Source organism: Antechinus flavipes, chromosome 3 (genome assembly GCF_016432865.1).
Source record: "Antechinus flavipes isolate AdamAnt ecotype Samford, QLD, Australia chromosome 3, AdamAnt_v2, whole genome shotgun sequence".
NCBI classification, from domain to species: domain Eukaryota; kingdom Metazoa; phylum Chordata; class Mammalia; order Dasyuromorphia; family Dasyuridae; genus Antechinus; species Antechinus flavipes.
In genome coordinates this window covers 261,084,732-261,111,884 of record NC_067400.1, presented here as the reverse complement: position 1 = coordinate 261,111,884, position 27,153 = coordinate 261,084,732, and the positions used below count along the sequence as shown (strand labels likewise).

The 27,153-nt window shown below is 33.6% G+C and overlaps 1 protein-coding gene across 13 annotated transcripts in view; it reads right to left on the bottom strand.

Moving 5' to 3' along the window:
* Window positions 1–27,153, bottom strand: part of CASK (calcium/calmodulin dependent serine protein kinase) — a 430,649-nt gene that overhangs the window by 333,051 nt on the left and 70,445 nt on the right. For 7 of the 13 annotated variants that reach the window (XM_051985006.1, XM_051984999.1, XM_051985001.1 and 4 more), the window contains exon 2: window positions 5,436–5,548. In XM_051985006.1, the coding sequence (XP_051840966.1) occupies window positions 5,436–5,548 (113 nt within the window). Of the gene's footprint in view, window positions 1–5,417; window positions 5,549–27,153 lie in introns of all 13 variants that reach the window. The other 6 variants (XM_051984998.1, XM_051984997.1, XM_051985003.1 and 3 more) reach the window with 1 other exon arrangement.

Below are 27,153 nucleotides of genomic sequence, written 5' to 3'. Positions count from 1 at the left end.
GGAGAAAACTAAATGGAGACAGAAAGGAGTACACTTTCTTCTCAGCAGTTCATGGAACCAATACAAAAACTGACCATATATGAGGACATAAAAACCTCAAACTCAAATGAAGTAAGGCAGAAATAGTAAATGCATCCTTTTCAGACCACAATGCAATGAAAATTACATTTAATTAAAAACCAGGGGAAAATAGACCAAAAAGTAATTGGAAACTAAATAATCTCATACTAAAGAATGAATGGGTGAAACAGCAATTCATAGACTTAATTAATAACTTCACCCAAGAAAATGACAATAATGAGACGTCATACCAAAATGTGTGGGATGCAGCCAAAGTGGTAATAAAGGGAAATTTTATATCTCTAGAGGCCTACTTGCATAAAATAAAGAAAGAGAAAGTCAATGAATTGGGCTTGCAACTGTGCTAGAAAGGGAACAAATTTAAAACACCCAAACACTAAACTTGAAGTTCTAAAAATAAAAGGAGAGATCAATAAAATTGAAAATAAAAAAAAATAAATTAATGAATAAAACTAAGAGTTGATTCTATGAAAAAACCAATAACTAGACAAACTCTTAGTAAATCTGATTTTAAAAAGGAAACAGGAAAATCAAATTGTTAGCCTGAAAAATGAAAAGGGAGAACTTTCCACCAATGAAGAGGAAATTAGAGCAATAATTAGGAGTTACTTTGCCAGCTTTATGCCAATAAATTTGATAATTTAAATGAAATGGAAGAATACCTTCAAAAATATAGCTTGCCCAGATTAACAGAGGAAGAAGTAAATTGGCTAGAGTTCCATCTTAGAAAAAGAAATAGAACAAGCTATTAATCAACTCCCTAAGAAAAAATCCCCAGGACCAAATGAATTTACATATGAATTCTACCAAACATTTAAAGAACAATTAACTTCAAAGCTATATAAACTATTTGAAAAAAATAGGGATTGAAGGAGTCCTACCAAATTCCTTTTATGACACAGACATGGTATTGATACCTAAACCAGGTAAACTGAAAATCAGAGAAAGAAAATTATAGACCAATCTCCCTAATGAATATTGATGCTAAAATATTAAATAAAATATCAGCAAAAAGATTACAGAAAATCATCCCCAGGATAATATACTATGATCAAGTAGGATTTATACTAGGAATGCAGGGCTGGTTCAACATTAGGAAAACTATTAGCATAATTGCTTATATCAATAACCAAATTAACAAAAACCATATGATCATTTCAATAGATGTGGGAAAATCCCTTGAGAGTATAGGAATAAATGGACTTTTCCTTAAAATAGTCAGGAGCATCTATTTAAAATCTTCAGTAAGCATCATATGTAATGGGAATGAATTGGAACCATTCCCAGTAAAGTCAGGAGTGAAACAAGGTTGCCCACTATCACCATTATTATTCAATACTGTAATAGAAATTCTAGCTTTGGAAATAAGAGTTGAGAAAGAGATTAAAGGAATTAGCATAGGTAATGAGGAAACCAAATTATCACTCTTTGCAGATGATATGATGGTATACTTAGAGAACCCCAGAGACTCTACTAAAAAGCTATTAGAAATAATTCACACCTTTAGCAAAGTTGCAGGATACAAAATAAATCCACATAAATCCTCAGCATTTTTATACATCACCAACAAAATCCAACAGCAAGAGATACAAAGAGAAATTCCATTTAAAATAACTGTCAATAGCATAAAATATTTGGGAATCTATCTGCCAAGGGAAAGTCAGAAACTATATGAGCAAAACTACAAAACACTTTCCACACAAATAAAGTCAGATCTAACCAATTGGAAAAATATTAAGTGCTCTTGGATAGGCTGAGCGAATATAATAAAGATGACAATACTACCTAGCCTAATCTACTTATTTAATGCTATACCAATCAGACTTCCAAAAAAACTATTTTAATGACCTAGAAAAAATAACAACAAACTTTATCTGAGGCTTTCAAGGGAACTAATGAAAAAAAAAAAAAAATCAAATGAAGGCAGCCACGCTGTACCAGATCTAAAACTGTATTGTAAAACAGCGGTTACCAAAACCATTTGGTATTGGCTAAAAAATAGACTAGTTGAACCGTATAATAGATGAGATTCAAAGAGCAAAATAGTCAATAACTTTAATAATCTAGTGTTTGACAAACCCAAAGACCCCAGCTTTTGGGATAAGAATTCACTGTTTGACAAAAACTGCTGGGAAAATTGGAAATTAGTATGGCAGAAAATAGGCGTTGACCCACACTTAACACTGTACAACAACATAACGTCAAAATGGGTTCATGATCTAGGCATAAAGAATGAGATTATAAATAAATTAGAAGAACATGGGATAGTTTACCTCTCAGACCTGTAGAGGAGGAAAGAATTTGTGGCCAAAGAAGAACTAGAGATCATTACTGATCACAAAATAGAAAATTTTGATTATATCAAATTGAAAAGCTTTTGTACAAACAAAACTGATGCAGACAAGATTAGAAAGGAAACAATAAACTGGGAAAACATCTTTACAGTCAAAGGTTCTGATAAAGGCCTTATTTCCAAAATATATGAAGAATTGACTCTAATTTATGAGAAATCAAGCCATTCTCCAATTGATAAATGGTCAAAGGGTATGAACAGACAATTTTCAGATGAAGGAATTAAAACCGTTCCTAGCCATATGAGAAATGCAAATTAAGACAGCTCTGAGATATACCTCCCACACACACCTGTCAGATTGGCTAGGATGACAGGAAAAATTAATGCTGAAAGTTGGAGGGGATGCAGGAAAACTGGGATACTGATGCACTGTTGGTGGAGTTGTGCACACATCCAGCCATTCTGGAGAGCAATTTGGAATTAAGCCCAAAAACTTATCAAACAGTGCATACCCTTTGATCCAGCAGTGAAACTACTGGGCTTATATCCCGAAGAGATACTAAAGAAGGGAAAGGGATTTTTATGTGCCAAAATGTTTGTGGCAGCCCTTTTTGTGGTGGCTAGAAACTGGAAAATGTATGGGTACCCATCAATTGGAGAATGGTTGGGTAAATTGTGGTATATGAATGTTATGGAATATTATTGTTCTGTAAGAAATGACCAGTAGAATGAATACAAAGAGGCTTGAAAAGATTTACATGAACTGATGCTGAGTGAAATAAGAAGAACCAGGAGATCATTATACACTTCAACAACAATACTATATGAGGATGTATTCTGATGGAAGTGGATATATTCGACAAAGAGATCTAATTCAGTTCCAATTGATCAATGATGTACAGAATCAGATGGACACCCAGAGAAGGAACACTGGGAAATGAATGAGCACTATTTGCATTTTTGTTTTTCCCAGGTTATTTTTACCTTCTGAATCCAATTCTTCTTGTGCAACAAGAGAACTGTGTGGTTTTGTACATGTATATTGTATCTGGGATATATTATAACATATTTAACATGTATGAGACTACCTGCCATCTAGGGGAGGGGGTGGAGGGAGGGAAGGGAAAAGTCGGAACAGAAGTAAGTGCAAAGGATAATGTTGTAAAAAATTACCCATGCATATGTTCTGTTAAGAAAAAGTTATAATTATAAAAAAGTATCCAAAAATTTAAAATAAGATAAAATACAAAATTATTTAGGCAAAAGCAATACTAAAAATGGTCTTTACATGTAACTGAAAAAAAAATAGTACTTAAAATTAAAAAAAAAGAATACTATGCATAAAGACTATGAATAATTTCAATGAAAGAGTAATTAAATCAAACTGAACAATGCACAATTATGACCTAACTTGGTCCCTGAGAACAACTGAGAAATGTAGATCTTTACATTCATGACAAAAGAAGACTTTGGATGTAGTATACAATGCATATGGTAAATAACTGAGGAAACCTCACAATTCTTACACACACACACACACACACACACACACACACACACACACACATATATATATACATACATACATACATATATTGCCATATGGAATTAATCTGTTGACTGGTTATTCAAATTTTTTTCATTTTTAAAAAATTTACTCTAAAGAAAGGCATTCTATGAAGAAGAAAAATATGTTGAGTACATTCAGAAATTAGTGCAAAGAAAAAACAACAGGAATCGATTTATTTTCATTTAAAAGTAAACAGATTTACTTCTTGGTTATAAAATACTATTTAATTGTAAGACACTTTTTAGCTGTCCTATTTAGATATCAATTAATAAACAAACATTTACTTACTTTAACTAATTAAAACTTACTATGTTTTAAGCACTGTACTAAATACTGGGAATTACTAACAACAAAATCAACAAATAATCTAAAGAGCAGCAATTTATAAGAATCTTTTTATAAAATCAAAGATGGAACATCTCAGTAACAGAGACATTTTAAGGTGAGGACAATGAAAAAAGATCTTCTGGGCTAGATTATCTAATAGGTCTAAGATCACTGGCTTCTGTTTTCCACAGTCATGGCCAACTATCTTGGTAAATATTCTGAAAATTACAGTCTGCTCTGTCTTGGATTTGCTAATCTAAGTTACAAACTGGAGTAATCTTTTGACTAAAAAGAAAAGGACTGATAGGGCAACTAGGTGGATAGAGCACCAGCTGTGAAGTTAGGAGAACCTGAGTTCAAATCTGGTCTCAGACACTTAACACCTCCTTGCTGCGTGATCCTGGACAAGTCACTTAACCCCAATTGCCTCAGCAAAAAAAAGAAAAAGAAAAAAAAAAAGAAGAAAAGGACTGATAAATTATGCTATCTTTTATGCCAGATTGTTAATTACTCCAACAATGAAGATATATTTAAATTGACCAAGTATAAAATATCAATCAATACCACCTCTAACATATACATAACTTTATAGAATCAAAGTTGAATTTACTGTTAAAAATTATCAAGGATTCAGTAAAAATGTATAGCTAAAAAGGTTTATGCATGAAACAAGCAGCTTGAGTTTCAATTACTTGAAGCCTAACTTGCATGTCCTACAAGTACTACCACTTCAAATTCCCAGTTAAATATCTCATTTCTCTCGGCCTTATTGGATTGTACTGAACTCTGCTGAATCATTAAGTTCAGAATTTTAAGAGGGGAAGTCACATATCTGAATTTCCTTTAAGTCTACAATTATATCTTTATCTGTTTTCTCTTCATCTAAATCCACAACAAACAGTGTTGCTTAAAGCAGAACAGAAAACACACCTAAAGGCTTAATTTTCTTATTCAGTTACATTGGCTGCATTAATAAATATTTAGAAAGCTCTTCTTTCAAATGTTAAGTCCAAAAAAATCATTTCAACAAGAATATTTTTTTCTATTTCTCTACACCTCTCTCCCTGTTCCCCAAATCCCAGATGAAGGTACTAGTTGGCAAATGGATATTGGAGATGGAATAAAGTGAGACATCAAATAACTTACTTGAAATCCATCTCTTACCTTCTGTACTTAGCCCTGGACTTGATGTGAACTTGGCTACATCAACAATTTTTACTGCAAATTGCTGCCCAGTTTCTCTGTTGATACATCGCCGTACAACACTGAAGGGGCCCCTATTAAAAAAGAGAGAGAGAAATCACATTTTTATGTATTGAATTTCCTAAACTCATACACTCCCTTAAGTATCTTGCTACTGGTTTAATGTTTAAGGACATAGAGTAATGTTATTTGGGGGATTCTTTGGAAAGCCTCCAAATGTAAATGTTTTTATAATACCTAAAAACTTATTTTGAAAGCAATCTTGTAACTCTCATGGTTTAAATACTTCACAAATAAATATATCAATCCATAAATTCAGAATACAAACAAATGTGCTTCAAACTTAATTTTTCTAAATCCTAAATAACTCTGAAAAAAATCTTGACATCATTGTACATATGCTATATAAGATATTACTATTTACTTTCAAAGAAGCAAAACCCATAATTTTGTACAAAGGTTAAAATTCAGTGATTATTTTGAAAGCATTCCTATTCTAAGCAATAGAATAAAGGCAGAGATTCACCTAAGCTCTCCCAAATTTCCTTCCAAACAACTTTAAAATAACAACTCAAAACATTCTGGAGTGGCAGGACCAAGAGAAGTAACAAAAGGAAAAGGTAAAATAATTTTTCCGCCCAAGACAAATTAGAAGGCTGGAAGAGAAAGGTCTGGTCTCATTATGGCAAGGGTGGAGCACAATCCAACACAGCTCATGCCCAGACAAGCCAGTAGCAGGCCTTGAAAGATATTAAATCAGCTGTGGTAGTTCCAGAGCTTAGCCCACAGATGGCAAGTAGATTAGACAATTAGTCAGAAGACAATTAGTCCTCTGTATTGATCCTGGCATTGGATTATGCTGCATTAAAATGTGCTATTCCCAGTCTTAGTTCCAGGGCAAGGAGGAAATCTAATACCCTACAGGGTAAAATCTCAGGACAATGAGAACCATGGTCACAGTTTCAGGGTAGAAAAGAATGCTTGTAATCTCTCACAGACCAGCATAGGCCAGGAGAGCAGTCATTATACCTCTCTTTAGAGAATACCACCTTGGAAGAACTAAAAACTTTAAAAAAATCCCAAAACTACTTCTAAAATTACACATAAAATCTGAAATGTTCTGTCATCCACTGTCATAACATAAAAGTTAAAAGTGAAGAAATACGCTGAAAAAAATGTACAAACAATAAAGCTGGTACCTGACCATACTTAAATTACTGTAGTGACAGAGGTCAAAAAACAAAATCAAAATAGCTAAATGCAAAGCATTAAAGAAAAATGTGAATTGTTCTTACATCCAATAAAAATTCCTGAAAGAGCTCAAAAACATTTTCAAAGTCAAATAAGAGAAGTAGAGGAAAAACTGGGGAAAGAAAAGGAAGTGATACAAGAAAATCATGGAAAAACGAGTCAATAGCTTGATAAAGGTTGTAAAAAAAAAATCCTGAGGAGAATAACACAAAAATCCAACAAAGAGAATAATTCTTTAAAAACATTAACCAAACAGAAAAGGAGATATAAAAGCTTAGTGAAGAAAATCACTCCTTAAAAATTTGACTGGGCTAAGTAAAAGCTAATGACCCCAGGAGACAATAAGAAAATGTAAAATAACTCAATGGAAAAACAACTGACTTGGAAAATAGATCTTGGAGAGATCATTCAAGAATTACTGTACTACCGGAAAAAAAAAAAAAAAAAAAAGTCTAGACATTATTTTTCTTTCTTTATTTATTTATTTTTTTTTGGGGGGGGGGGGGGAGAGGTTAAGTGACTTGCCCATGTCATCCTGACTTTAGGGCTGGTACTCTATCCACTGCACCAACTAGCTGCCCTTAGACATTATCTTTCAAGAAATTATGAAGGAAAGCTGTCCTGATATTCTAGAAGTAGATAGAAGGTAAAACAGGATTGGAAAAAATCTACCAATCTCCTCAAAAAGATCCCAAAGGAAAACTTTCAGAAACATTATAACCAAATTACAGAGCTCTCGCGTCATAGAGAAAATATTTCAAGTAGTCTGAAAAAAAAATCAAATACCGTGAAAACACAGTCAGTATAATATAAGATTTAGCAGTTTCTACATTAAATGAGTTTGGAATATAATATTCTGGATGGCAAAGGAGCAAGGATTGAAACATGAATCACCTACCCTTCAAAACTGGATAAATGAATATTTAAGGAAAGGAGGACTTTCAAGGACTTCTGATGAAAAGACCAAAGCTGAAAAGAAAATCTGACTTTCAAATATAACATTCAAAGTTAAATTGTTTACATCTCTACATGGGAGGATGATACTTGTAAACTTCTAAGAACTTTATTATTATTAGGTTAGTTAGCTACAGACAGAGAGCACTGGTATGAGTTGACTATGATGGGAGGGCATAAAATTAATCATAAAAAAGGAGATGCACTGGGAGGAGTAAGGGAGTGATGGAATGAGTAAATTTTCTCAAATAAAAGAGGTGCAAACGATCTTTTACAGTGGTGGAATAAATGAGAGGGGGTGGTGGGTAAGGTTTGAATCTTGCTTTCATCAGTATTGTTTCAAAGAAAGAGTAATATATACACTCAGTTGTGCAAAAAAAATGTATCTTGCCCTACAGCAGTGATGGGGAACACCTGGCCTGTGAACTATATAAGGTCCACAAAATCATTTGCTAAGCAACCACAGATACATTTTTCACTATATGACTTCTGTAAGTTGACAATGTTGTACTGGCCCATGAATGATGTTATAAATACTCAAATGTCAGAATATCCTTGGTAGATAAAAGGTTCTTCAGCCATGCCTTGAAGAAAGGGCAAATTGGAGAACACAGTAGTCAGAAGCAGAACACTTTTGAGGAATGACAGAGTAAAATGAAAGAATAGGATAAACAGGCAAAAATAGAATAGAGAGAAACTAATCATAACTGCGAAAAAAATTGCAAATTACTCTGATAAAGGCCTCATTTCTCAAATTTATAAGAATGCAAGTCATTCCCCAATTGATAAATGGTCAATAGATATGAAGACAGTTGTTCAACAAAGCTATCCATGGTTTTATGAAAAATGTTTTAAATCACTACTAATAAGATAAATGCAAATTAAAACAACTTTGGAGTACTACCTCATTAGCACTATCTAATTAGTCAATTAGACTAATTATGACAGAAAAGGAAAATGACAAATGTTGGAGGAAATGTGAGAAAATTGGGACAGTGGAGCACCATAGTTATAAACTCTATTCTGAAAAGCAATCTGGAACTATACCAAAAGGTTATAATACTAGCATACCCTTTGATTCAACAATATCACTACTAATGGAATAAAGAACTCAATTTTTAAAAAGGCAAATAAAGAAATGATTTTTAAAAAATTGTTAGATTTTAGGTCTTTCTAAGCCAAAGCAATAATATATTCAAAATAAACCTAAAAACAATCAGATCCTAAATAATCAGTTTAATAATGTACAATAAGAAGTAAAAAGGGAGTGCTTCATCTTAGTCAAGAAGTCAGATTATTTCCTCAACTTTAAACTTTAAAATATTGATTTTCAGTAATCTCCAAATTGTGAACCATTCATCGAACAAAAGGAAACTAATTCTTCTCAATTCTTGTCTCCAGAGATATAGCTAGCATAGATCCCATGTTCATCTTCTTCAGGTGGCAATCTCTGATCCTTACTAATAAATGTCAAGGATTAATAGCTGGGAAATATTTATTTTAGTTTGTTTGGATGAACTGATTTCACACAACTATTGAGCAGCACACTGACAGAACCAGAGTATTAAATATCTCAAACATATGTGAAAATAAACAATCCTTTTATTTTCCCCTCCTTTTATTTTCATTTTAAATTGAAGTGACTTATGTTGAAAAATGATCAGAATTGTGATGATTTACCTTAATAACAGAAAACAATGTCATTAATCCAATAATTTGTCTGTGTCCATAAAAGATTTTTGGAACTCATAAATACAACAATCGAATGTCCTTCATTCCACAGGCTCTCTCCCGTGCCTAGAAGGATATTTCTATATCCTCATCTTTATCTCGTATAGAATGCCAAGCTTCCTTTAGAGATCATCTTAACTGTTAGCCCTATAGAAGGCATTTCCTAGACCCTTTTCCCAATAATTGATATTCTCCTTACTCTCTAGAGTCTATTTACTTTGTATAAATTGAATAAGATTGGAGAGTATAGATGGGGATGACAAGAAAGACTGAATTCTTTGTTTACCTCAGTAAAATATATACTCCATGAAGATTGCAAACCTTTTTATATCAAATGCCTAGCATTATGCCTGATATGAGTAAGCATTTAATGCTCACTTAATGAATGAAGAAGTTAGGCAGTATGCTTCAATTCCCGGTCTTTTGGATACATTTTTAGAATTTGTATTGTGTAATAATATTCAACCTACTATCAGCAGGGTTTAAAATATAGGACGGACCAGGAGTTTGTGCTCCATATTGGATATTTTTTGTTTTGGGTAGGCAGCTCAATGAAATATAAAGTATCAGAAAAACTAAATTCTAGTCTTAGCTCCACCTCTAGAATTGGTCATATAAATATGAATTTTGGTCATTTAAACTCTGAACCTCAGTTTCTTCCAGTTTAAATAATAAATACACTATCTGTCCTGTTTACCTCAGCATGTTGTTGAGACCCCAAGAATAAGTGCATGTGAAAACAGATAAAACTATAAAATACTAAATATTATTTGTCATTTTCAACCACTTTTTTGGAACAAAGTTGGAAAGTGAAAAACAACAACAACCACCTAACTTCTATAACTTTGGCAAAATGTAATTTCTGTTCATTCCATCAGGAAAATTAAGAGAATCAAGAATAATATTAAGGAAAAAAAACCAGTTTTTTAAAAAAGGAGGGGATCAGGACAACAGGTTTCTAGAAGTTTGGGAAATGAAAATATTCTACAATTAAAATAAAATTCTTACTAGACAAATGAGTTCTCTGTTTTTGCTTGACTGCTAAGTGTTTTCTATCAGCTGTTCCAAAAACATGCTCCGAAAGTATCAAATAACTTTAGACAAATTCAATAAACTTCTAGAGGTGTTCAAAATATACCTTAAGGTTCAATATTACCCTAAAACAAAATAGCAGCCAAATTTTCAAGACAAGCATACGCATTACAAATTTTTAAGTACTCAATTAAATTTGATATATTAGTAAGCAATTTAGATTTAGAAAAAAAGTATCATTAATAAAATAGGTATGTTTCCCATAGTACTCTAAGGAAAAAAAATTTCTACTGAATAAGAGCTACAGTTCATTAAATCTACATTGAAAACATGGTCAAAATAGGCAAAATGGATTAGTAAGTTAATGAATAATTTTTGGCTATTCAGTCATGTTTAAATATATAGTAAAAATCCACTAGTTAACTTAAAATTATTGTATCCATTAATATCAACTCTTAATAATACATGCTACAAAAGAATATTGAAAACCTAAATCTTTTCCAGACTCTCCTTTACTGTAGTTACCCTAGATACAGATCTTTTAAAAAACCAACCAACCAAGATAATTTGAGTTGGATGCATATTTTATGATTCAAACTATAGACCTCTCTGGCTTTCTTTAAGTCTTAACTAAAATCCCACCTTCTAAAGGAAGCTTTTTCCAACCCCTGTAATTCCAGAGCCTTTCCTCATCTCCTATTTATCCTGTACATAGTTTATTCTGAATATTTGTTTGCATGTTGTGCTCTCCCCATTAGATTGTAATCTTCTAGAGAATCTTTTGTAAAATTTGTCTTTTGTCTCTTTTTGCATCCCTAGATTAGCCAGGCTTAGTAGGAGCTAAATAAATGTTCACTAATTGTTTGATAAAGATAGAGAAGAAATATATGAATGACAAAGCATTTTAAAATTTTTTTTTATTTTGAAAAAAACTTTCTTTACAACATTATCCATTGCACTCACTTCTGTTCCGACTTTTTCCCTCCCTCCCTCCAACACTTCCCCCAGATGGCAAGCAGTCCTATACATGTTAAATATGTCACAATATATCCTAGATACAATATATGTGTGCAGAACCGAACAGTTCTCTTGTTGCACAGGAAGAATTGGATTTAGAAGGTAAAAATAACCCGGGAAGAAAAACAAAAATGCAAACAGTTTACATTTATTTCCCAGTGTTCTTTCTTTGGGTGTAGCTGCTTCTGTTCATCATTGATCAATTGAAACTGAGTTAGATCTTTTTGTCGAAGAAATCCACTTCTGTCAGAATACATCCTCATACAGTATCGTTGTTGAGGTATATAATGATCTCTTGGTTCTGCTCATTTCACTTAGCATCAGTTCATGTAAGTCTCTCCAAGACTCTCTTATATTCATCCTGCTGGTCATTTCTTACAGAACAATAATATTTCATAACATTCATATACCACAATTTCCCCAACCATTCTCCAATTGATGGGCATCCATTCATTTTCCAGTTTGTAGCCATTACAAACAAGGCTGTTATAAACATTCTGGCACATACAGGTCTCTTTCCCTTCCTTAGTATCTCTTTGGGGTACAAGACCAGTAGTAGCACTGCTGGATCAAAGGGTATGCACAGTTTGATAACTTTTTGGGCATAATTCCAGATTGCTCTCCAGAATGGTTGGATTCGTTCACAACTCCACCAACAATGCATCAGTGTCCCACTTTTCTCGCATCCCCTCCAACAATTCATCATTATTTTTTCCTGTCTCTTAGCCAATCTGACAGGTGTGTAGTGATATCTCAGAGTTGTCTTAATTTGCATTTCTCTGATCAATAGTGATTTGGAACACTCTTTCATATGAGTGGAAATAGTTTCAATTTCATCATCTGAAAATTATCTGTTCATATCCTTTGACCATTTTATCAACTGGAGAATAGTTTGATTTCTTATAAATTAGAGTCAATTCTCTATATATATTTGGAAATGAGGCCTTTATCAGAACCTTTAACTGTGAAAATATTTTCCCAATTTGTTTCTTCCTTTCTAATCTTGTTTGCATTAGTTTTCTTTGTACAAAGGCTTTTTAATTTGATATAATCAAAGTTTTCTATTTTGTGATCAATAATGATCTCTAGTTCATCTTTGGTCATAAATTTCTACCTCCTCCACAAGTCTGAGAGGTAAACTATCCTATGTTCCTCTAATTTATTTATAATCTCATTCTTTATGCCTAAATCATGGACCCATTTTGATCTTATCTTGGTGTACAGTGTTAAGTGTGGGTCCATACCTAATTTCTGCTATACTAATTTCCAGTTTTCCCAGTAGTTTTTGTCAAATAATGAATTCTTATCCCAAAAGTTGGGATCTTTGGGTTTGTCAAACACTAGATTGCTATAGTTGACTATTTTGTCTTATGAAGCTAACCTTTTCCACTGATCAACTAATCTATTTCTTAGCCAGTACCAAATAGTTTTGGTGACTGCTGCTTTATAATATAGTTTTAGATCAGGTCCAGCTAGGCCACCTTCATTTGATTTTTTTTTTCCCATTAATTCCCTTGAGTGAATGACAAAACATTAATGAATTTGTGAGCTTAGTAAGAGGAAGTATTCCCTCCACCAGTACTGATTACAATTCATCTACATCTTCTGGTGCATGGTTCTTATTTCTAATTCTCTATAAATTATACACAAAGTCCAATGTTGTAAAGTGTGACTTTAAAAAAAAAATCATATTGCTGGAGATAATATAGTAGGCAAGAAATCTTACAAATAAAGAAGGCAAAAGAAAAAGAAAAAGAATAACAATGAAGAAAGAATTTTTACTTCATGCCTCAGCTTCTGTAATTGTTTTTCCTCAGATGGGGAAGAGAAGGAAAGATAAATGAGACAGTATTTCAAAGGTTTTAATAGAAAACTTTTCTAGGTCAAATCAATGTTCATGTCTAACATATAATAGATGATTAAGCATAATTATCTACTATATGCTAGGCATGATCAATGGAGACATAAGAAGGGATGTTTAATGCTACTTAATTGATGATATTCATTCATTTAACAACCATTTATTAAGCATAAATAATTTACAAAGTACCATGTTAGATGTTGAGACAAATAGAAATAAAGAAGAATGTAATGAAAGTAGAACATAACAAAAGATAGAACATAGGTGTCACACATAGAATCTTTAATATAAATTCATTTAATCATGCCTTCAATTATTAATGAATTTCTAAATAAACAAATGATACAAAATATTTAATAATTTAGCAGTGATTCATACTATGTTCTGCCTATTATTTATTTAATTAGTAGGAGAAGACCAAATTCTCTCTTGCTCCCATTTTAAGTGGAGAAGAGAGGCTCTGGTAGGCAGAGTGGTGGAGAAAGGGTAAATACATGTCACATCTACTCTTCAAAGAATGCTTCAGGAAACCCTATCTAATTTGAATAACCCCATCTAGTTACCCTAGAGGGAATCACAAAGGGCTAAGAGACAACTACAGAGCTGTGAGGGTTCTAGTTACTAGCATTTCCCCATACTATATGTTAGGCCCACCAACCTTTCCTTACCTACCTTGGACTAAAGCGATAAATTCTCCCCTAAAAGAAGACAGTCTTTAGTCCTGACTGGTCCCTGTTTCTAGAATGAAGATTCTTTCTCCTCATCTCCAACATATAACACGTCCATCTTCCTTCCCCCATCCTCCACAAAGCTATATATAGCTTAAAAATAGAACTGTAATTCAAATCCAGTTTCTTTGATGCCAAATCTGGCACTTTCTGTGGTATCATGCTGCCTCAATAGTAGTATTGCTTACGAAATCTAAATCTTTGGAACATAAAGGTCAGATCTTGTGAATAGAGTAAATGGAATACCCATTAGAATTCTATTTAATTTGCTAGTACTCTAAAAATGGATTTTTCAACAGAGTACAAAAATATACTCTTCAGGAGGGAAAGTAGCTTTCTATGTCCCAGGAGTTATAAGTATATTATTGTGCTAAGCTGAAGGCACATTTAATTTAAAAGGAGCTCTCCAGTCTGTTTGTATTTAGTTGAAGAGTGAAATATGCCTTACTCTTTTTAGAAATTTCATAAAACGTCACTGTGTTACCCTAGTATCATAATGAAAGTCTATCATTATAGCAAGTCTAGCAACAAAATTACTGTAGCAGTCAGCGGCTAAATCATGCAGTGGTAAAGTGCTCCACCTAGAGTCAAAAAGGTTCAGACTCTGCCTTAGAATCTTAATGGTTAATGTGACTCTAGGAAAATAAATTATCTTGTCAGCTTCAATCCCAGGACTGCTGTTAAGAAAATATTTGTGAAGTGTTCTGCAAATCTTAAAGGGGATATATATAGAGAGAGAGCAATCACACACACACACACACACACACACACACACACACACACACACACACATCCCTCACATAATATGATATATACATTAAGCTAAAAGTGTGGTGTTATACAAAGAAGACAAAACTAGTATTCACTTGAGAAACCAGCTCAAAGTCCTGATTCTACCATGTGGTCCGGAATAAGGTATGTCCCTTTTCCAAGGGGATTAAACTTTGAAATCTCTTCGAGAGCTTATTTCTATGATTTGATACAATACAGTATAGAATTATATAATCTATAATTGATCAGATTACCATCATTTTTATTAAAATATTTATATTAAAAATTGTTTTAAATTAAACCAATGTAAACATAGGCAAACAGGTCAATAACTTTCCAGTACAACCAGTAATACATCAAAAGCTTGTAGCCTGAAGGACTCTGTATCCTGAAGTGGTCAGAAGGCCCTGGGGCTGTTGGAAAATCAAAGAAGGGAACCTAGAAGCTACCACATGCTGCAAAGATCAGTGTACAGCACTGAATGGCAGCATTCAAACCCAGGTATCTCAATACCCTGGTAACTAACCCAAGAAGATGAAGGTCACAAGGCTAACTATACTATCCAAAAGCACAGCATGGGGCAGAGGCTGGTCCTGACACAAAATATGTCTGGAGAGATGAATAAAAGAAATAAAAATACAACCATTCTTAAAAATTAATGTGTTGTGCATGCCCTTTGATCTAACAGTGTCTCTACTGGGTGTCTATATCCCAAAAGATCATAAAAAAAGGAAAAGGACTTACATAGCTGAATAAATTATGTTATAGGAATTTAATTTAATTTAATTCTTCTATAAGAAACAATCAGCAGGATGATTTCAGAGAGGCCTGGAGAGACTTACATGAACTGATGCTGAGTGAAGTAAGGAGAACCAAGAGACATTGTACAGAGTTGCAACAAGATTATATGATGATCAACTGTGACAGACGTTTCTCTTTATAACAATGAGGTGATTCAGGCCAGTTCAAATAGTCTTGGGATAGAAAGAGCCATTTATACCCAGAGAGAGGACTATGGGGACTGAAAATGAATCACAACATAGTATTTTCACCTTTTTTGTTGTTGTTTGCTTACTTTTTTTTCTTCTTTTTGATCTGATACATCTTGTGCTACATAATAAAAGTGAAAATAGAATTGCACATGTTTAATCTTCATTGGATTACTTGCTGTCTAGGAGAAGGAGGGAGAAAAAATTTGGAATACAAAGTTTTACAAAGGTGGATGTTGAAAATTATCTTTGCATGTATTTTGAAAAACAAAAATCTACTATAAAAAAAAGAATTATTGTAGATCTAGAAATGGCCCAAAATACAACTCAATAGAAAGTAACCCCATAACAAAGGCAAGTAAGAGATCTGAAAGAAAAAAAAAAATGTGATAAGTAAATAGCTTAGGCAAAGAAAGTGATTAATATTACCCCAAGCTACAGACTCCCTGAAAACTAGAATAGATCAAACATGAGGAGTCAAAGACACTATCAGACAACAAAATAGAATAAAATGTAAGGTAAGTACTATTGAAAACAACTGATCTAGGAAACAGGTCAAGGAGAAAGAAGTTAATAATCACTGGGCTGTCAGAAAAAAAAAAAACCTAAACATTATATTTCAAGGAATCATAAACAAAAACTACCCACCTCTATTGTGCAAAAGGACAAAGTAAAAATAGAATGTGCCAGTCACTTTCTGAAATAACAAAAGTTGCATAAATGTTACAGATGAAATTCAGAATTCTCCTATCAAATATATATATATATATATATATATATATGTACACACACACACACGTGTGTGTGTGTGTGTGTGTGTGTGTGTGTGTGTGTGTGTGACAAGCATTTAGAAAGAAGCTACTTCAAAGTCCTAAGGAATAATAGTCAAGATCACACACGACCTGGAAGCTTCTATTATAAACGAGAGGGTAGCTTGGAATAAAATATTACAAAAAGCAAAATATATAGATTTACAACCCAAAACAACTTACCCAGTAAAGTTGAGCAGAATTCTACAATGGGGGAAAATGAATGTAAATAGAAGAAAGGACTTTCAAGCATTTCTAGAGAAAAAAATCAGAGCCAAGCATAAACTCTGAAGTGCAAACACAGAAAGAGTCAAGGGAAATATAGGAAACTAAGTTAATTTAAGCAATGGGAAGGGACTGTATGATGACGTAGAATTTAACATCCTAATAATGGGAGAATGAAGTATCTGTTCAAAATTTTAATATATTCAAGACGTACTGAGAAATAAGAAAATTTGAGAATCTGAGGAGAGAGTGGTTCTAATCTGAAGATTTTTAAAGACAAAGACAAAAAAGAGTAAACAGAAAATACTAATGGAGAAGAGGATATAAGTATTATTTATTCTAGGGGTATGTGACAAGACTACTATATAAACATGGGTAAGTTATTTTGGGTTGTAAATCTATATATTTTGCTTTTTGTAATATTTTATTCCAAGCTACCCTCCTATACCCAGTTCTATTACTGACCCTGAGACTCCAGGGTGCAAAATTTTACTCAGGCCTTAATAGATAGCTTTAAAGAACAAGCCTGCAGGAAAAACAGGCTCTGAACTATTGGTAACTGAGAAACAAGGACAGGGCACTATGCAAATGAAGAGCTATGTGTGCAGCAGCACTCCATTAATCCTGAATGAAAATTGAGGCAGGTTGGTTCACTAAGGCGAATTGTGAATTGCCCAGTTTAGGAACAGGCTAAGACATTTTTGGGATCCAGCCCCCAAAGAAATCACAATCAGAGTTAAGAAAATGAGGAAGTAAATGATAGGAAAAATAAAAGTACTTTAAGTAGCAAAAATTTCAGTAAGAAGAAATTTATATTATAACAACCAAACTACAAGAGACTCTTAAGAATTCTGATCAATGCAATGATCAATAATGATTTCAAAGGATTAATGATGAAGAATGCTACCTACCTTCTGACAGAGAGATGATGGAATAAATATGCAAAATGAAACATGATTTTGGATATAGTCAATAAGGGAAACTGTTTTTCTTGGCTATGCATATATCCCAAGAATTTTGTTCTTATTTGTTTTTTTTCACTCCAATGGGGAATAGAAGTGACAAAATAAAAATTTAAAAAGAAAAATATCTTTTAATATTTATTATATAGGTTTAAAAGAAAAAAGAAAACAGCATGAAATGGATGCTCAGTTTTACATAAAATCTTCTTTTTTGAGTTCTGTTGTATATTTAGAAATACTATTTTTTGTGAAGTTCAGAATAAAAAATCTTTTTTTTTTAAAAATGTGGTCAATACCCTGACATAAAATAACATTGCTTCTAAAAGAAAATGAATTCAAAATCTCAGAACTTTTTACTAAACAGCACTATGACCAAGAACATAATACACTCTTAAGTTCAAGAGTTCTCTTCAAAAATTCAAACTGATTTCATACAACTTTTGAGAAATACAGCTACCATATACATTAAATTACATTACAGATATTTTAGGAGAAAAAGATTACTAACTTAAAGTTTCTATTACAGCATAACACAGGTGCTGTTGCCAAAAATATTGTCATTTAGATGGCAACAATTCACAGAATAAAACATAACATATAGTCTCATCAACCTCCTTATTTTATAGATGAGAAAACTGATGTTAAATGGCTTGCTGAAGTCACATTTCTAGTTGATACTAGAAATGAAAGAACTTAAAACTCAGATTTCCTGACCCCTCATTCAGACTTCTCATCAGTGAATTTTATCCAAATGCTAGAGACATCCCTGCTATAAAATGTGTAAAACATTTGGAACATAAAACACAAAGAACAAAAAACACAAGTATCTTCAAATCATATTAGATATTTCCAAAGTAGAATCCCACTTTGAGTGACCAAGGTAGAAAGGGAGTAGATAGATGCTTAAACAGTTAGCTGAATGTTATATAGCACTGATTAGAATTTCCTTCTTTTAAACAACTGTGGTGTATGCTACCAAAACCCAGACTTAAGTTTCTCCTCAAAAATCTATAAATGGAAACAAATGCAAATTTCCATTTTTGTAGAGGGAAAAAAAAATCCTATTGAGTGGATATGCTCATTTCTTATGATTTTTATAGAATTTTTCTGCTCCATCTGTATCTAGGTAAAAGGCTGAAAATAGTACAAATTTACAATTTTGCAATTAAGCATTTTTTTCAAATATCAAATTGTGCTTTTATTATTTCTGAATTAATTAGGTTTCTTCAATAAAAGTTAAAGTGAATATACGATTCTTTAAAGCTTAAAACTGTAGTATTCCTGTCTGTAATGTTCCATATAAACACCCAAAGGCAATATAGCCAGCAAGTCATTAAAAAAACAGCAGGCACTATACTAGGAATTCAAAGAAGGGTAAAAGACAATCCCTACTGCTCACAATCTAATGGGAAAGACAACTAGGCAAAGAGCTAAGAATAAATTATATACAAAATGAATTGGAAATAATCAAAAGATGAAAGGCACTAAGAGTAAGGAGTAGTGGGAAAGGATTCTTCTAGAAGGTAAGACTAACAGATTTAAAGAAAGTGAAAGATGTCAGAAGGCAAATATAGGAGGGAGAACATTCCAATAATGCTGGGGAGGGAAGGAGAAAAGAAAGAAGGGAGGGAGAAAAGGAGAGAGGGGAGGAAGGGGGAATGACAAACAAGATGGAAGATAAGACTATTCTGAAAATCCTATGGATGTCTCAAACCTTTCCGAAACAGAAAACAGCTACTTCCATGATCTGAAACACAAGAGAATCTCAAAAAAATGTTTTTTTTTTTTTTAAACTAACTGTACCAGCAGATTTAAGTACAACACAATTTTACATCAAAACCCACCTCCTATACCCAGTTCTATTACTGACCCTGAGACTCCAGGGTGCAAAATTTTACTCAGGCCTTAATAGATAGCTTTAAAGAACAAGCCTGCAGGAACAATAGGCTCTGAACTATTGGTAACTGAGAAACAAGGACAGGGCACTATGCAAATGAAGAGCTATGTGTGCAGCAGCACTCCATTAATCCTGAATGAAAATTGAGGCAGGTTGGTTCACTAAGGCGAATTGTGAATTGCCCAGTTTAGGAACAGGCTAAGATATTTTTGGGATCCAGCCCCCAAAGAAATCACAATCAGAGTTAAGAAAATGAGGAAGTAAATGATAGGAAAAATAAAAGTACTTTAAGTAGCAAAAAATTCAGTAAGAAGAAATCTTAAAGACCTAGAATACAAACACATGAATCAACAGGAAAAATAATAACAGCAAAAAGAAATATGGCCTCCAGATCTAGTAAATTAGTTCAGCATTTCTAAAATACTGCCAAAAAAAGGGGGGGAAAAGGGGAAAAAAAGGAAAAATGACAACACTTGATGAGGCAGAGGATCCTGTTGAATTGGAGAAAAATGTAAAATCACAATACATTGTTCATGAGTGGTTTGAAAGAGAAATGAGAATTATGAGAACAGAATTTGTATCCTGCACAGCAAAAATAATAAGCAGAATAAAAAAATTTTAAAGTGCAAAGCAAGAACAAGAGACCAATAGATTAAGAATGTAAAAATACAGAAGTAAAGAACAATCTAGAAGAAGACTAACAAATTAATAATAATAACAATATTAAAACAAACTATGGTTCATCATGTAAGCAAAATATTCAGATTTCAGACAGGATGCAAATATCTTAACATCATAATCAAGAAAATAATAGAAGATAACTGCTCAGTACTTCTGAATATAGAAAGCAAAATACTAATTGAAAAAATTCACAGATCTGTCCTCAAAACCTGCAAAAATCTCAGATACATGGTTAAACTTAACAATTCAATTCAAAACCAACCAATTCTCCAAGCCATCAGGAAGAAAAACCTTCAAATACAAAGGAAAGGACATTAAAATACAAGATTTCTTCTATGTCCAAGAAAAAGGAGGAGAAAATGGAATAAATAAGCTCAAAAAAGCACTAGAGTTCTAGATGCAGCCAGCTTAATCATATAGGAAAAAAAGATGGACATTCAATGATAAGAGTTTTGAAATATTTTTATGAATAAAAGCAGAAAAGGAGAGAGAATTTGCTTCTCACACATCCAAAAAACAGAAATAGAGTGAATAAACACAACAGGAAAGGATAGCAATAGCAACGGTAACAATGAAGAGACCACCTAATTACTTCTTTGTATATGTACAAAGGGAGATAGGAGTAAGGACAGAAATCTGGTAAAGGTAATAGTGAAAAGGCAGACAGTAGCATTATGGAAAGAAGCTAGTAACACACTGCTGATAAAAGAATGCATCTTACCTGGGACTACATTACAACATGAAGAGTTTATCAAAAGAGGAAGGGGAAGGAGAGAGGAGCACCTGATGTGCTATAGTCAAATCAAGGGCTGCCAATGAAAGAAAAGTACAAGGTTTCAGAAAGAAAAGCACCTGTAGGAGGGTCAGGTGAGGAAGGAGAAAAGACTAAATTCATGCAGATAATAATTTGTAATAATCATCTTGATAAATACATACACTTTGGGTCTGTTCATAAAGAACAGAATAGAGGAAAAGAATGTAGAGTGACAGCTACACAGGAGGTTGCAAGTGTCTTATTTCAGCCCAGTAGATGGCATCAGGGCAAAGATTAATATAGGTAGAAATAGAAATGAGCCCAATAGCAGAATATACACAAAAGAGAGACGGGGGGGGGGGGGGGGGGGGGGGGGGGGGGGGGGGGGGGGGAAGGGGGGAGAAATGGTTGAGAAGTTAAGAAACTGGCAGCTAGGTGGTGCCATTGATAGAATGCATAGCCTAGTTTCAAAAGACCTAAATTCAAACTAGGCTCAACTAGTTGGGTATCTATGGGCAAGTCACTTCATCCTATTTGCCTCAGTTTCCTCAATTGCAAAATGAGCTGAAGAAGGAAAGGGCAAACCACTCTAGTATCTTTGCCAACAAAGTTCCAAAAATGCTCATGAAGAGTCAAATATGATTAGGAGACAGGGGAAGCCAAAAAAACCAAAATAAAACAAAAAACAGTTAAGATTATGACAGTGGCATGATAAAGTAGTAATCTGAGGTGAACATCTGCTGGAAGCTCTGTACCAAATCAAAAGAGCAAATCATTCCTTAGTGCCTTTGATAAAATCTAGAGAAACTGCTTAGGGAGAAATGTTAGAATGGAGTGGAAATGCTAGGAACTGAGGGGACAAGTGACTACCCATTTTAGAATGAGTTACAGAGAACACAAAAACCCAGCTGTAGCTGGGCACACCCCTAAAATTTAGAGAGAACAGATTTCTATTATGATTCCTGTCCATTCTATAGACTGATGTTAAATATTCTTTAAGTGAAGATCTGAATGTGTGATTCTGCTGGTCACCATTCCAGTGGCTTCCTTTGGCCTCCTGAATACAATATAAACTCTGTTTAGCTTTGAAAGGTCCAGACAATTTGGCCCCACACTGGATGCAGAGAAAATCACAGATCTCATGCTTCAAAAGCATACACAGAATATAGCACTAAAACCAGGTAATAAAGTAACTGATACAAAGCCATGGCATGGTTCTAGAAGAGCAGGACCAGGAGCTAATATGTACACAGCCAGGGAGCACAATTTGGGCTGGGAACTGCAAACTCCTAAGTTCAAATTCTCAGACCTGTACTAGCTATGTGACTACCTTCAGACAAGTCACCTGACTTGGAGATAATAAACTATTATTAATATTAATAAACCTACCTCTAGGGTTGCTGTGAGGATCAAATAATACTTGTAAAGTGTGGTCTGATATTGACCAACACCTAACACCCTATACCAAGATAAGGTCCAAATGGTTCATAATTTAGACATAACAGGTGATACCATAAACAAATTAGGAGAAAAGGGGATAGTCTACCTCTTAGATCTGTGGAGAGGGAAGGAATTTATAATCAAAGAAGAACTAGAGAACATTATGAAATGTAAAATAGATCATTTTGATTATATCAAATTAAAAGGGTTTTGTACAAACAAAACCAATGAAGGCAAGATTAGAAGGGAAACAGAAAACTGGGGAGGAAATTTTATATCTAAAGGTTCTGATAAAGATCTCATTTCTAAAATATATAGAGAACTGACTCAAATTTATAAAAATACAAGCCATTCTCCAAATGATAAATGGTCAAATAATATGAACAGAATTTCAGATGAAAGAATTAAAACCATTTCTAATCATATGAAAAAATGCTCTCAATCACTCCTTTAAGAGAAATGCAAATTAAGACAACTCTGAGGTTACCACTACACACCTCTCAGATTAGCTAAAATGATAGGAAAAGATAATAATAAATGTTGGAGGAGATGTAGGAAAACTGCTCACTGGTACATTGCTCATAGAATTATGAACTGATCCATCCATCTGAAAAGCAATTTGGAATTATGCAATGTCTCTATAGGGTGTCTGTATCCCAGAGAGATCATAAAAAAGGGGGAAGAACCCATATATGCAAAAATATTTGCAGCAGTCTTTTTTGTAGTGGTAAGAAATTGGAAACTGAGTGGATGCCCATCAGTTGGGAAATGGCTGAATAAGTTACAGAATGTGATGGAATTTTATTGTTCTATAAGAAATGATTAGCAGGATAATTTCAGAAGAGTCTGGAAAGACTTGCATACACTGACGCTGAATGAAGTGAGAGAAACCAAGAGAATACAGACAAGATTATGTGATGATCAACACTGATGGATTTGGCTCTTTTCAACAATGAGATGATTCAGGCCAATCCCAATTGATTTGTAATGGAGAAGGCCATCTGCATCCAGAGAGAGGACAATGGGGATTGAATATGGATCACAAAATAGTATTTTTACTTGTTGTTGCTTGTTGTTTGCTTGCTTTTTTTTTTTCCTCTTTCATTTTCTTTCTCCTTAAATCTGATTTTGATATGATTTTTCTTGTGCAGAAGGGGAAAGGAAGAGAAAAAACTTAGAACACAAGATTTTGCAAGAGTGAATGTTGAAAACTATCTTTGCATATATTTTGAAAATAAAAAGCTATTTTTTTAAAGTGTGGTCTGGCACACAGTAAATCTTTTAACAAAATGTTTGTTTCCTTCTGCCCTCTACTCAAAATGAGTTAGAACTTTTAAACATTTTTGTTTTAGTTTTCTTTTGTTTAGTATTGGGGAATTTGGGACAAAGAACAAGATAGGGCTATTGCTCAGGATACATATGCCAGAATACAGAGCTGTCCAGCTCTTATCCTGCTTTTCTTTTCTCTACAGAGAATAACCTTTGTGTTACCAAAGGACAAATAAAATGAAAAATACCGTTAAAATCTAGGATAAATAGGGAAATAAGGAATCACCTAATTTTCCATGTTGAATTTAAATTATGAGACTCTGAAAAACTTCATTCTGTGGTATTGAAAGAAATATCAAATAAATTTACATTTTTATTATCTCCTCCCCCTACCCCCCCCAAAAAAAACATTAAGACAACCAAAAAAAGGAGTTAGGCCACATATAGATAAGAGAACTATATATATATATATATATATATATATATATATATATATAAAATATGTAGCTCCAAAGCATTCACATAATCACATGAGATTTTGGCAAAGGATTGCATTCTAGACACCTTCTTTCTCATAAGATGAAAGATGGGAAAGATACCATATGAGACTGGAAATATGCAAGTGTTATCCTCATCTTCAAAAAGGGGGCAATAGGGAAAAATAAATCTACAAACTACAGTGCAATGAGTCGATTTATTCTAGGATGGATTTAAAAGAATGAGTAAAAATATTTTAAAAAGTAATAATCACCAAGGGCTAGTATAATTTCAATCAAAATTGAATCATGGCAGACTAACTGGATTTCCTCTTTCACAAATTTTCTAGAATGGGAGATCAAGAAAATGCTGTAATTAGGGTTTATTTAAGTTTTAGCAAAGCATCTAAAAGCATCTACCATCCAAAAGAAAACAGAAACATAGGCTAGTTAGTCATATAGTTAGGCAAATTAAAAACCAGGTAAATAGACTGCAACTGCAAATGAAAAAAAAAAGTAAAGATGAATAAGCTAGTATGTTGGATGATAGAACCCAAAAAGTCATTGAGAGCCTGAAAAATTAGCTCAAACCTAGCAAGATGAAGATTAGAAAAATAAATGTAAAGTCTCACATTTACTTCTGATTTTTAAAAACAAGATAAAGGAGTAGCCTCTCCTTCAGATACAGTATTATCTGAAGATTATCTGGACTTGGTAGATTATAAACTCAGTACAAGTGAATAGCGTAATAAAGTAGATAAAACTTTAATAATGCAATTTTAGCCTGACTTAAGAAAAGCAAAATATCTAGAACTGAGGAGCTAATATTCTACTGTGCTCTATTCTTGATCAGATGCTTCTGAGCATCCATAAGAATATCTACAGTATTTATAAAAATAATGCTTTAAACTACTTATTTTCAAGAAATTGTGATAGCAAACGAACAAGAAGACAAAAGTAGACCAGTTTCAAGTAAGGTTACAAAGAAATCACTGGGATCCATAAGGAAATTATTAGACATCTAAAGTTTAACTGATGTTTGTTTAACCAAAGATTCCATTTTATATTCAAAATCCAAATACTGTATTTATTAGTTCTAAATATAACTCATTAACAGGATTGTCATCATTTCATTAAAATAATTGAGAGATTACCTAGATAAATGACAAATGAAAACACCAAGTTCCTGATAACTTATAATTCTGACACCAAGGTCAGAATTTTGCTTTCAAATGAGAGATCAAGTAGGAATAGCACAAAATTAATACCCATTAAGTAAAGTGGGTTGTGGTCCCTTTAATAAACTGTATTTCCTATTGAATTGTGATTCCTTTCAGATTACTCCCAGCCCCTCCTGGCTGATGCATTATCAATCCAGGAAGCTAAGGTCTTTGATTAACAAATCCTGGTCAAAAGCATCCCTTTGAATTTCAGTAGATCTGGGTTTGTCCCAATGCCCATTGGATCTGAGCCAACTTGGGCCATCCCAGCCCCCATTCTGATGACCTGCTTGAGTTTCCCACCTCCCACCAAGCAAATTCTAGCCCTAGCTGAAACCCAGCGAGGAGCCAACTTGGGACTCCACCCACGGGCTCCCTTTTGCTAAATCTCTCATTTTAAAAAGAGCCAAACTAAAATCCTCTCTTTGCAGAGGTTCCAAACATGCCAGACCTATGCTTGGCATGCCAAAGGACTCTGTCCACTGGAATACGTTTTCTAGCGCCATACTTTCTTTACCCTCACCTATTTCTCTTACCAGACTTTATGCCTCTCTGTCAGCATTTCTAACCTTACTTCCAATCTCCATAATAAACCTCTTTTATCAATCTAGGTTTTTGGGTCTGTAAATTCCTTTACAGAGAACTTCTATGCCGCCAGAAGGGAGTCCCCAAAACTCCCTACCCTTGTGCCGAATCCGAAGGAGTTGCAGGGGAGCCAAACCTCTCCATTTGGTTCCCTGAACCCCGAATCTGCTACTACACCTTATCATTTATCTGACCACCAGAAACCCTAATTTCATTTTGGTTCCCTAAATCTAAACCCCATCACTCTTGTTTAGCTATTAAAGCCTTTCAAAACTTGATCCCAAACTATCTTTCCAGCCTCAATGAATAATATTCCCTTTCCCACTCTGTAAACAATTCAATAAACATGATTTATTTATTCAACTCAAATTGCATTTATTAAGCATCTACTATATGCCAGACACTGTGCTAAACATTGGAGATACCAAGAGACGAATGACAGAGAAAAAGAGAATTACTGCCCTCACAGAATTTAAAATCTAATGGGGGATAAAACATACAAAAGGAAGTTGAAAAAGAGGACTCAGGGGAGAACAGCAGAGAATATCTGACAGAAGGACATCATTGTCTATAGAATCAAAACCAAGCAGAGAGATGGGAAGCAGTCATTCAGAAAGCCCAGATCCCAACTCTTTATAAAGAAAACTTTAAGAAGTAAAATGTTCTGTCTTCAGTCTACAATTAGAGGGAAGATGAAGCTGAGGGAGTTAAAAAAGTACTAAGCATCCAAAATTGAATAACCAAACTGACCATCCCTCATCCTGAAATGCTCTGCTTCCTTGACTCTATCTTAGAGTTCTCTTCCTTACAGGCCAGGTTCCATCTTCTGAAAGACAACTTTCCTGATTCCTCAAGCAGTAGCAATCTTCCTCAAACTATTTCATACATACTGTAATTATTTGTTTTAAATTTACATTGTATGTATATTTTATCTGTACTTGTCTCTCCCATTACTTATTACACATTTTATGAAAAGAGAATGTTTCATTCCGTGTACATGTTTCCAGTACATAACCCAGTGCTTAAC